The sequence below is a fragment of the Humulus lupulus genome, chromosome 9 (genome assembly GCF_963169125.1).
Source record: "Humulus lupulus chromosome 9, drHumLupu1.1, whole genome shotgun sequence".
NCBI lineage: Eukaryota > Viridiplantae > Streptophyta > Magnoliopsida > Rosales > Cannabaceae > Humulus > Humulus lupulus.
The window spans coordinates 173,692,037-173,703,042 of NC_084801.1; the positions used below are offsets into that span (position 1 = coordinate 173,692,037).

The 11,006-nt window shown below is 38.5% G+C and overlaps 1 protein-coding gene and 1 non-coding gene across 2 annotated transcripts; one reads left to right on the forward strand and one right to left on the reverse strand.

The window, feature by feature from the left end:
- The first annotated feature begins 3,022 nt into the window (after positions 1-3,022).
- LOC133800314 (uncharacterized) lies at positions 3,023-6,953 on the forward strand. The gene is made up of 3 exons (XM_062238270.1): positions 3,023-3,051; positions 4,469-6,658; positions 6,728-6,953. Exons 1-3 carry the CDS (start codon positions 3,023-3,025, stop codon positions 6,951-6,953), a joined length of 2,445 nt encoding a protein of 814 aa, XP_062094254.1.
- Positions 5,037-5,143, reverse strand: LOC133802814 (small nucleolar RNA R71). The gene has a single exon (XR_009877561.1). It is a non-coding gene; the product is annotated as a small nucleolar RNA R71 (small nucleolar RNA).
- Positions 6,954-11,006: the final 4,053 nt, after the last annotated feature.

Consider the following 11,006-nt stretch of genomic DNA (forward strand, 5'->3'; position numbering starts at 1 on the left):
TGCACCGTGTGCATACTGGACGAGTCTGCCAGCTTTTCTTCTTACTGGAGGTACCACTATCTGGGCTCCATGCCTCATGGCACTCTTTTCCTCATCTCTCATGCTCTCAACAGCAAGAGCCTTCTCTACCACCTGAGCATAGGTAGAGACTTCATGCACTGGGGCAACTCTAATGCCCTGAGCTATTCCAGGATTCAACCCCTGAATAAACCTTTTCTTCCGAACCATATCTGTGGGTACCATGTCTAAGGAAAACTTGGACAACTCATCAAATTCAGTAACATACTCAGTCACTGACGCATTGCCCTGAACAAGATTCAGGAACTCATTCATCTTGGCAGTCTTAGCTACATCACAATAATACTTCTCATTTAACAGCTGCCTAAACTCTTTCCAGTCCATCACAGCTGTATCTCGTGTCTGGGATACTACTTCCCACCATGTCCGGGCATCATCCCGCAATACACATGTAGCACAGATCACTCTATCATGACCTACCAGTCCCATATTATCAAAAATGGAGCTGATCATGCCCATCCATTGCTCAGCTCTGAATGGATCTAGGCCTCCCTCAAAGATTGGAGGATAAAACTTCAGGAATCTTCCACAGAGAAATTCCCATCTATTCTCAACCCTAGGCTGAGCTAAAACTGATGCCACCCCAGGCATAGCAAAGGAAGAGGTACTCCCCAGCAGACTCCGTTGTTGCTTCAAGTACCTGATCTCTTCCTCCTGCCTCCGCAATCTTAATTGCAAATCTGTAAGCGTCTGCTGAACATTCAGAGATGCAGACGAAGAACCAATACCCTGGCTGTAACTCCCAGCCCCTGTGTAACTATCACCAGGCCTCATAATCTGCCCTGAATATAAACCTGCTGATTCAATCTGCAGTCAATAACTTGACCCATTAATCACAATTAGCATATCAAGGGCTTTTCCCATGGGATAAATCTTACCACACCACAATCATAAACCACTTGCAGTGCTGCAAACATGCCCATGGCATTCATACTGTACTCATATTCCCTGCTCTTCCAATACTCAAACCATGCCTCCAATCCCAGCATGCAAATAACACAATTATATATTCATGGAGCAGGCAAACATATGATCACAGTCATATAAATATTCACGGAGCATATAATCATATAGTCAAGAGCCAGGCTCTATCAGAATCTCATGCTCCCTAATACAATGTACAGGTAAAGCATTCACATTTTATTCAAACAGCTATACACATAGCTACGGAAATGATTACCATTCCTTGAGTGAAGCTATCTTCAGTGATGAGTGTACATGCCCAGCTTGTCTTCAGGAACCATAAACCTTGGCTCGCTCTGATACCATTATGTGACGCCCTACGTCACTATGGCTGCTTTCTGGAATGACGACTGGCCCTACAAACCAAGACAAGTCTTTCCAGCGTGCTTTGTCCTCACTCGCACACTTCCTAGGAAAACTTCCCAGGAGGTCACCCATCCCTAGATTACTCCAGGCCAAGCACACTTAACCATGGAGTTCTCAAGTGATGGGCTACCGAAAAGAAGGTGCACCTTCCTGATATAGGTAGTACCCATCAATCCATTTAAGCCCTCTTCAAATGTGTAGTCCCATACCTACACAGTCTTAGAATCATTACACTTGACCTTCCCCAGGCGGTGTGGGATTGCACAGCTTACCCGGTCTTTCCCCTTACGGATCACGGGATTCTGACTGTCACAGCTGGTTATGTTGACTCTGATTATGCAGGATGCTTGGACTCTCGAAGATCTACCACTGGTTATGTTTTCACAGCTCAAGGTGGATGCATTAGTTGGAAAGCTACTCTACAGAAAGTTGTTGCCTTATCCTCAACTAAGGATGAATATATGGCTGCAACAGAGGCAATTAAGGAAGCCATCTGGATTAACGGATTGGCAAAAGAGCTTGGTTTCAACTCTGATAACATCACAGTATCCTGTGATAATCAAAGTGCTCTTCACTTGATGAAAAATCCTATGTTCCATGAATGATCCAAGCACATTGACATTAAGCTTCATTTCATTCGGGATGTTATTTCCAGCAAAGAGGTTCATGTGATGAAGGTGAACAAATGATAATCCTACAGATATGTTCACTAAGTGTGTGACTTCAAACAAGTTTAGGCACTGCCTAAACTTTCTCTGTGTTGATACATGTTGATTATGCCCTTAGGGGCCATGTGGGAATAGCCATAAGCCGTGTTTGATCATCATTTTAAACTTAAGTCATCATGAACCAAAGGTGGATTTGTGGATGTTGGCTCATATTACTTAAGTTTTGTCCAACTCAACTCACTCTATAAGTTAAAAAGGCTTCAGTTAGTTAGATAGTTAGCAAAACTCTTGGTATCTCATTCTTTCGGCTATATATATATACATATATATATCAGCTAAGACCAGTTTTGCGTTAGTAGTTTTTCTTTGTTTTTTTTTTTTTTTTTCGGTTTTTAGAAAGAGAGAGAGTTCTTGTATATTTTTCTTTAATTCTTTGTTTCTTAGCTTTGGAACTTGAACATTGTAAAGAGTGAATCTCCATTGTTGTACATTGCTTCCGCTCAATATACTGAAGCCTACTTTGGCTGTTTCCCCGTGGAGTAGACTAGAGTGCTACTGCTCTAGATAGAACCACGTAAGTTCTTGTGTTGATTTACTTTCTTGTACATTGTTTTGTTTTTCATTCTTGTTCAGTGATCTACTTAATTGGTGTTCTTGTTTGTTGTGGTTAATCACCACACAAACTATACTAACTAAGCTAGTAGGCAAAGAAATAAATCTAAAATATTTATTACCAATAGAGAAACAACTCAAATTGAACGATGGAAATTGAGAGTAAAAACAAAAGAGAAATTAATTAAAAAAAGTCATAATATTATATAAATATAAAAGAATAGCAAAATCAAAATGTAAGATGTTTATAAGATACACTCTAGTAAAGTGCAATTCTAATACTTTTAATAAAATTATATATTAGGAATGCTCTTATCCCTAAAATTTTCGACCAAATGGAAATGAAATTGGGACCAATTTTCAAGTAAGTTGTGTTCTGGCATTGTGGACTTATTTCTCTATTAACCAACATAGTTGTTAGGCTAAGTTTAGCCTACTATTTTAGTGTCTTGATCATTGTCTTTTTAATGGTTTATGTGTTTTTGGAGCAGATTTATGCTTGTTTTGCTTGATTTCAAGTTTAAGCATATGTTTTGGGCATTTGGAGTGGATTGTGGAGAAAGTATGCTAAACTGAAGGGTTATTCAAGTTTTGCTGAAATTGCATTAGGGCCGCGGCGCAAGAATTAGCGCCGCGGCGCTAATGCGTATTAGAGCCGCGGCGAGCCCTTTTCCAGAAACTCAAGATTTCAAAATTTCCGAGTAGGGCCGCGGCGCAGGAATTGGCGCCGCGGCGCTGACGTCCGTACGCCTCAGAATTTTAAGGGCAATTTCGTCATTTTGGGAAAGATATAGAATGAGGTCTTCATTTTGAAAAGGGGATCGCGATTTTTGACAGGAAGACAGACAAAAAGAGAGAAAAGACAAGAGAAGACGGATTTTGGGACAAGCGTGGGCGACCTCCGACAACTCCCCATCTAGTTTCATCCTCTTTTTCTTTGATTTTTCCTATGTTATTGTTTAGTTTGATTATGGATTTGAATTTTGAGATGATGAACTAAACTCTTATTAGGGATTTGATGGATATTGACTGAAATCATCCCATGGTTAATGCTATTTGATTATTTCTTCTTGCTTGTTTATGAAATTTGTTCATCTTTGTGCTTAATGTATGTTTGAGATTGATCACCTTGAGCATGATTCATGATCCTAATGTGAAATCTGAAAAGTGAATATTAGGAATGCTCTAAATGAATGAACATAGGTTTTGATGCGAAACGAAAGTATTCGCATAGCTTATGTGACTTATAGATTATTACTTAAAGCAAATTGATTGTTGTGCTATCTCAGAAATGCAATAGTTGACAATGCAATTTAGAACCTAAATGATCTGAAAAGAGTTTAGGTAATTTTATAATCTGTCATTTCATTGAAAGAAGAAGAATAGTCAACTAGCGTTAACAATTGGGTAATCGAAGCAATTGAAATCATATCCCTATCTTCACATCCATTGTTAAACCCTTAATTTCTTATTTGTTGATTTTGCTTGATTAGTTTTCTGCATTTTTATTTTAACATCAAATTTTATTGTTGCCAAATAGAAATATAGATCCAATTTTGTTAGTACTTAGCTACAATTCCCTTGGGTTCGACCTCACCTGTGTGAGTACTACTTGTATGATACGTGCACTTGCGTGTATTAAAATATAAGCAACAAGTTTTTGGCGCCGTTGCCGGGGAATTGTTTAGTTAATATTACGTTAATTGGATTAAATTCTAATTTGGTTTTCTTTTCACTTTTTTCTAACTTGTTTGTGTCAAATTCTTCTTATCTCATCTCAGGTACCATTGGTTTATGCGACGTCAAGGACCAGCTGCAAGAGTGCCTGTTGATCCTGAGATAGAGAAGACTTGCCGGCAAAACAGAAAAAACAAAAGGTTGGAAAGAGTTGCACACAGGATTGAGCAAGAGGAAGTTATGGCCAACTATGGTAATAATGGGGGTGTCGTAGAAGACCAGGCTAATGGTCAGAATCCACCCGACCGTAGCCTGAGGGACTATGTGTTGCCAACAATGACGGGGGTCCAGTCTTGTATAAGACCACCTGCCGTAGATGCAAATAATTTTGAGATAAAGCCAGCCATACTTCAGATGGTTCAATCCACAGTCCAGTTTGGGGGACTACCCACTGAAGACCCAAACATGCATCTCTCTAACTTCATGGAGCTCTGTCAGACATTTAAGATGAATGGAGTTAGTGATGATGCAATCAGACTCAGATTATTCCCATTTTCTCTGAGGGAGCGAGCCAAGAGTTGGTTGGTATCTTTGCCACCTAACTCAATCAATACATGGAATGATCTTGCACTAAAGTTTCTCTCCAAGTTCTTCCCTCCAGCCAAGGCAGCTAAGCTAAGGGGGGAGATCAACAACTTCTACCAGCTGGATAATGAATCTCTATATGAGGCGTGGGAGAGATTTAAAGACTTGATAAGGAAGTGCCCGCATCATGGGATAGAGAGATGGATGTTAGTCCATAACTTTTATAATGGGTTGTGTGGTACCACTCGCACACTCATTGATGCAGCAGCTGGTGGGGCATTTATGAGGAAGAGCGCCAATGAGGCGTATGATTTGTTAGAAGAAATGGCCATTAACAATCAACAGTGGCCTAGTGAAATAGGTAACTCGAAGAAAGTGGCTGGTTTGCATGAGATTGATGCAATATCTAAGTTAACTGCTCAAGTTGAGGCTTTGACTAAACAGCTGCAAGGCAGTACAATGGCAACCCCCGTGATGCAAGCTCAAACTATGTGTGAATTATGTGGGGGTCCTCATGCTTATGAAAAATGTCAGTATGCAGATGTCAATAATATGCCATTGGAACAAGCTCAAGCCATTGGGAATTTTCCTCGTCAAAACAACAACAATCCTTATTCAAATTTCTATAACCAGGGTTGGAGGAATCACCCCAAATTTTCTTGGAAGAATGACCAACAAGGCCAGTCTTCAGTTCAGCCGTCACAACAACCATTTCAGCAGCCACCTCCTGGGTTTTACCAACCGCCCATGCGACAACAACAGAATTCTATGAGACAGCCTGATACTCAGTCTGATGTTCTTAATCAATTCATGACTGAAACACGGTCTTCTATTAGAAATTTGGAGAACCAGATTGGGCAATTGGCTACTCTTATGGCAAACCGTGCTCAAGGTAACCTTCCTAGCACCACTGAAGTCAATCCAAAAGAAGAGTGCCAGGCTATTACATTGAGAAGTGGGAAGAAATATGAAGAGCCTAGTGTGGAGCAGTCAGATGAAGACAAGGTTCAGGATCAACAAGCACAGGGCATAGTGGAAAAGAAGCAAGGTGAAAACAAGGTTACTGAATACCTCCCAACCAAAGAAGCTACACCACAAGTGAGCATAGATCACCACATCAAGATTCCCTACCCACAAAGGCTCCGCAAGAACAACCTTGATAAGCAATTCTCAAAGTTCCTTGAAATATTCAAGAAACTACATATCAATATCCCATTTGCGGAGGCCTTGGAGCAAATGCCAAGGTATGTTAAGTTCATGAAGGATATTTTGGCCAAGAAAAGGAAGTTGGAGGAATATGAGACAGTGGCACTTACTGAGGAGTGCAGTGCAATCTTGCAGATGAAACTACCTCCCAAGCTTAAAGATCCGGGTAGTTTCAATATTCCATGTTCTATAGGGGGCTCAGTCGAAACAAAAGCTTTATGTGATTTAGGGGTAAGTGTGAATCTAACGCCTCTATCTATTTTTCGAAGGCTAAAATTGGGAGAAGCTCGCCCTACAACAGTTTCCTTACAGATGGCTGATCGCTCCATTAAACATCCTCGTGGAGTGATAGAGGATGTCTTGGTGAAAGTGGGTAAATTTATTTTCCCCGCTGATTTCATAATTCTTGACATGGAGGAAGATGCAAACATTCCCATTATTTTGAGAAAACCATTCTTAGCCACAGGACGAGCTTTAATCGATGTACAAAAAGGGGAGTTAAGGTTGCGAGTCCAAAATGAGGAAATAAGTTTTAATGTCTTTGCAGCAACTGAAATTCCTACATGTTGTAGAGTTGATGTGGAGAATGATTGTCAAGAATCAATTGGTAAAAAGAAGAAGAAGACCAAAGAACGATTTCGAACAGTTCGACGTCGTATGAAAAGATTATTGTGTGGCAAGTTTGAAGGTTTCGATGACATTGGGGATAATTTCAATACTCTCAATAGTAGAAGGGAGTTTTCCTCGTATGACACGATGGCTCTCAAGGATGCAAGGGGTGGACTTGACCCAAGTTGAAGGGTAGAGAAGTGAGCGTCCAGCTAAAGACGTTAAATAAAGCGTTGTTGGGAGGCACCCAAATCTTTTAATTTAATTTTAGTTTTGAAGTATGAACAATTTGGTTTTTACTTTTATTTTATTTTATTTTTTTAGTTTTTGTTTTCAGTTTTGATTTTTAATTAGACTTTGTTTAGTTTTTTTTGTTTTGGGATTGTAATGTTGAATCGTGAAACACATAAAAAAAAAATTAAAAAAAACATTAGAGTCACAGCACTGAAGGCTGGAGCCACGACGGTACATTGGGAATTCCTTTTAAGGCTCATTCGGGTAAGTTCTCTTCTATTGGGTTGTCATGTTCACATTGGGGACAATGTGAAATAAAAGTTTGAGGGAGGGGCTTACTTTTCTGTTTTAGTTTAGTTTAGTTAAAATTTTGTTGTTTTAGTTGTTGTGTGTGTCAAAAGTTAAGCCAATGATATGAATAATTGCCGTTGTTGTCACTTGTCAAATGTAGATTGTGTTTAACCGTGTGCTTGATTTGATCACTCTTTGGATTAATTTTGATGCCTTTTGGAAATTTTAGTATGTGTTGCAAATGTGAATAAGTGGATTATGCTATACATGTGTTACTTGGGTTTGAGGTATGAATTGATGAAAAGGATAGAACTTGCATTGCTTGCCTTTTGAGACGAAATCCTTGATGACATGTGTTTTGGAATATGATTTAGGCAATCTTTTGGAACGTTTGGGCCTTTCAAGCTTACCCTTTTCATTATTATCCCTAGTTCGCCTATTTGTGCCTTAACTTGTTTGATTGATTGTATAACCACTTCATTAAGCCAAAAATGTACCAATTATTATTTTTCCCTATCCTGTGAATTATGCCATAAGCTTAGAAATAAGTTTGGGGGAACGAATTGTAATTGGGTAAAAAAATAAAAGAAGGGGGTATTGGTGTAAGTGGATGAACAATGTAATCTTCTGATTGAGACAAGTGTGAAATGTAAAAATTCTTGCAACATCACTAAATTTTGATTCCTTATTCTTGTGTAAAAAATAAAAAAATAAAAAAATTTGAGTGATGAATAATTAAATAAAGTGATGTTGGAGCATTGTGTATGAGTCCTCAATCGATATGAAGTGGGTGAATCAGGGGATGGTAACTGAATGCAAGGTGGGTTGTTTGATTGGTTTTTGATGTGCTTATGGTATAATGAAGCCTAAATGTCTTTTCATCCACCTTTACCTAAGCCAAAACGTTATGAACCTTTGATTGATTCCATAACATGTGTTGTTGGCATTAGTGGAGAAAGGTAAGTGTGCAAGCATATTGAATTTTGGCTAGTGGATTGTTGGAATGAGTGAGGCATGTATGGTGTTGTCTAGTTATTCATTTGTTATTTGCAAGGTATAATCTAATTTCCAATTGAGGCATTCAGATTAATTGTTGGAGTTTTTGAATTGAAATTCTGGTTGATCAACAGTTGAAGTTTTGTGAGTGATGACGGCGTGGTTTAAATAAGACTGGAGGCTTAACTTGTCATGTCAATTTGTTTTAGTTTAATGTGTCGTTCCCTCACTCGAGGACGAGTAAGAATAAAGTTTGGGGGAGTTTGTTAGGCTAAGTTTAGCCTACTATTTTAGTGTCTTGATCATTGTCTTTTTAATGGTTTATGTGTTTTTGGAGCAGATTTATGCTTGTTTTGCTAGATTTCAGGTTTAAGCATATGTTTTGGGCATTTGGAGTGGATTGTGGAGAAAGTATGCTAAACTGAAGGGTTATTCAAGTTTTGCTGAAATTGCATTAGGGTCGCGGCGCAAGAATTAGCGCCGCGGCGCTAATGCGTATTAGAGCCGCGGCGAGCCCTTTTCCAGAAACTCAAGATTTCAAAATTTCCGAGTAGGGTCGCGGCGCAGGAATTGGCGCCGCGGCGCTGACGTCCGTACGCCTCAGAATTTTAAGGGCAATTTCGTCATTTTGGGAAAGATATAGAATGAGGTCTTCATTTTGAAAAGGGGATCGCGATTTTTGACAGGAAGACAGACAAAAAGAGAGAAAAGACAAGAGAAGACGGATTTTGGGACAAGCGTGGGCGACCTCCGACAACTCCCCATCTAGTTTCATCCTCTTTTTCTTTGATTTTTCCTATGTTATTGTTTAGTTTGATTATGGATTTGAATTTTGAGATGATGAACTAAACTCTTATTAGGGATTTGATGGATATTGACTGAAATCATCCCATGGTTAATGCTATTTGATTATTTCTTCTTGCTTGTTTATGAAATTTGTTCATCTTTGTGCTTAATGTATGTTTGAGATTGATCACCTTGAGCATGATTCATGATCCTAATGTGAAATCTGAAAAGTGAATATTAGGAATGCTCTAAATGAATGAACATAGGTTTTGATGCGAAACGAAAGTATTCGCATAGCTTATGTGACTTATAGATTATTACTTAAAGCAAATTGATTGTTGTGCTATCTCAGAAATGCAATAGTTGACAATGCAATTTAGAACCTAAATGATCTGAAAAGAGTTTAGGTAATTTTATAATCTGTCATTTCATTGAAAGAAGAAGAATAGTCAACTAGCGTTAACAATTGGGTAATCGAAGCAATTGAAATCATATCCCTATCTTCACATCCATTGTTAAACCCTTAATTTCTTATTTGTTGATTTTGCTTGATTAGTTTTCTGCATTTTTATTTTAACATCAAATTTTATTGTTGCCAAATAGAAATATAGATCCAATTTTGTTAGTACTTAGCTACAATTCCCTTGGGTTCGACCTCACCTGTGTGAGTACTACTTGTATGATACGCGCACTTGCGTGTATTAAAATATAAGCAACAATAGTCTCCTTGTGATTTGTGGTTTTCAAGTAGATAATGTTTAGGTTAGTACACAATAATTGAACAAAATTTCACACACATTACTATATAAAAATTTGGTTATTTTTCCAACTAAATCAACACAATTGGACTCAAAATAGACAGTTGTCACAATTTTATAGATATTCAACATTTAATTTTACAATGAAAAGAAAGAACAAAAACAAATTAAGACATGTCATGTAATGTGAAAAGCCCCAGTCTAGCCCCATAATTCAATCATGTTTTTCTTATTTTTTTTATGGAGCGGTAAGTTCATTAATTAATCAAACCGATGGGCACCACAGGAAGGGGTCCCTCCCTTTGAAAATATCTAGCTTCCAAGCTAGTAATCCTACCTGTAATGCCCCAAAATTCCTAATGTGGTTTAATAGCTGGATTAGCAGGCCGAGAGGGCCATAATTATTTTATTATGCCATTAAATGAGTATATGCGTGTTTATGTGAATTATATTATAATATGATGTTAAATGCATGCATGTGGGTCCACATTTCATTACAGGGGTGTTTTGGTAATATGGCCCGTTGAAGGCGTAATTGTATATTTGTATGCATGTCGGTGACATATTGTTGAGGCCACATTATAATGTGGATTTGTTCGAGTCATTCAGCATGGGACGATCTTTGAGTGAAAATTAGCGGTATAGTCATAACGGTATTAAGTTCAGGGCTCGAGGCGAGTCTCGGGGTAATTTGGAGATTTGAGCGTTGCCGGGAATTAAAGGGTAACGGGATATGAATTATTGGTAATTGAGAATATCAAGAATAACGGGAATTGGAGAGTGTTAATTATGATTAACGAAATAGACGGGAAAGGACGGTTTTGTCCTTGGGAGCCTTTAGAAACCTTTATTTGACCTAGGGGTATTTTAGTCTTTTCACCCCTAGGATTGATTTAAGCCATGAAGGCTGTGGAAGTTTGAGGAAAACAGAGCATAGAAAATACCTTTCCAGTACATCATTTCTCTTCATTTTCTCTTTGGATTTTTGAGCCTAACTTGAGGATTCAAGCTTGGGAAGTGAGTCTTGAGGGCTTGGGAGTGTGTTCCATCATTGAAGAGCATCATAATCTGAACTTGAGGTAAGATTCTAGCCATTAAATCTCTGGTTTGCTCTGTTTTTGTTATGGATTTCAGTTGAGATTTCTAGGTTGGTTGATTGGCTTTGCTTGGAGTTTTT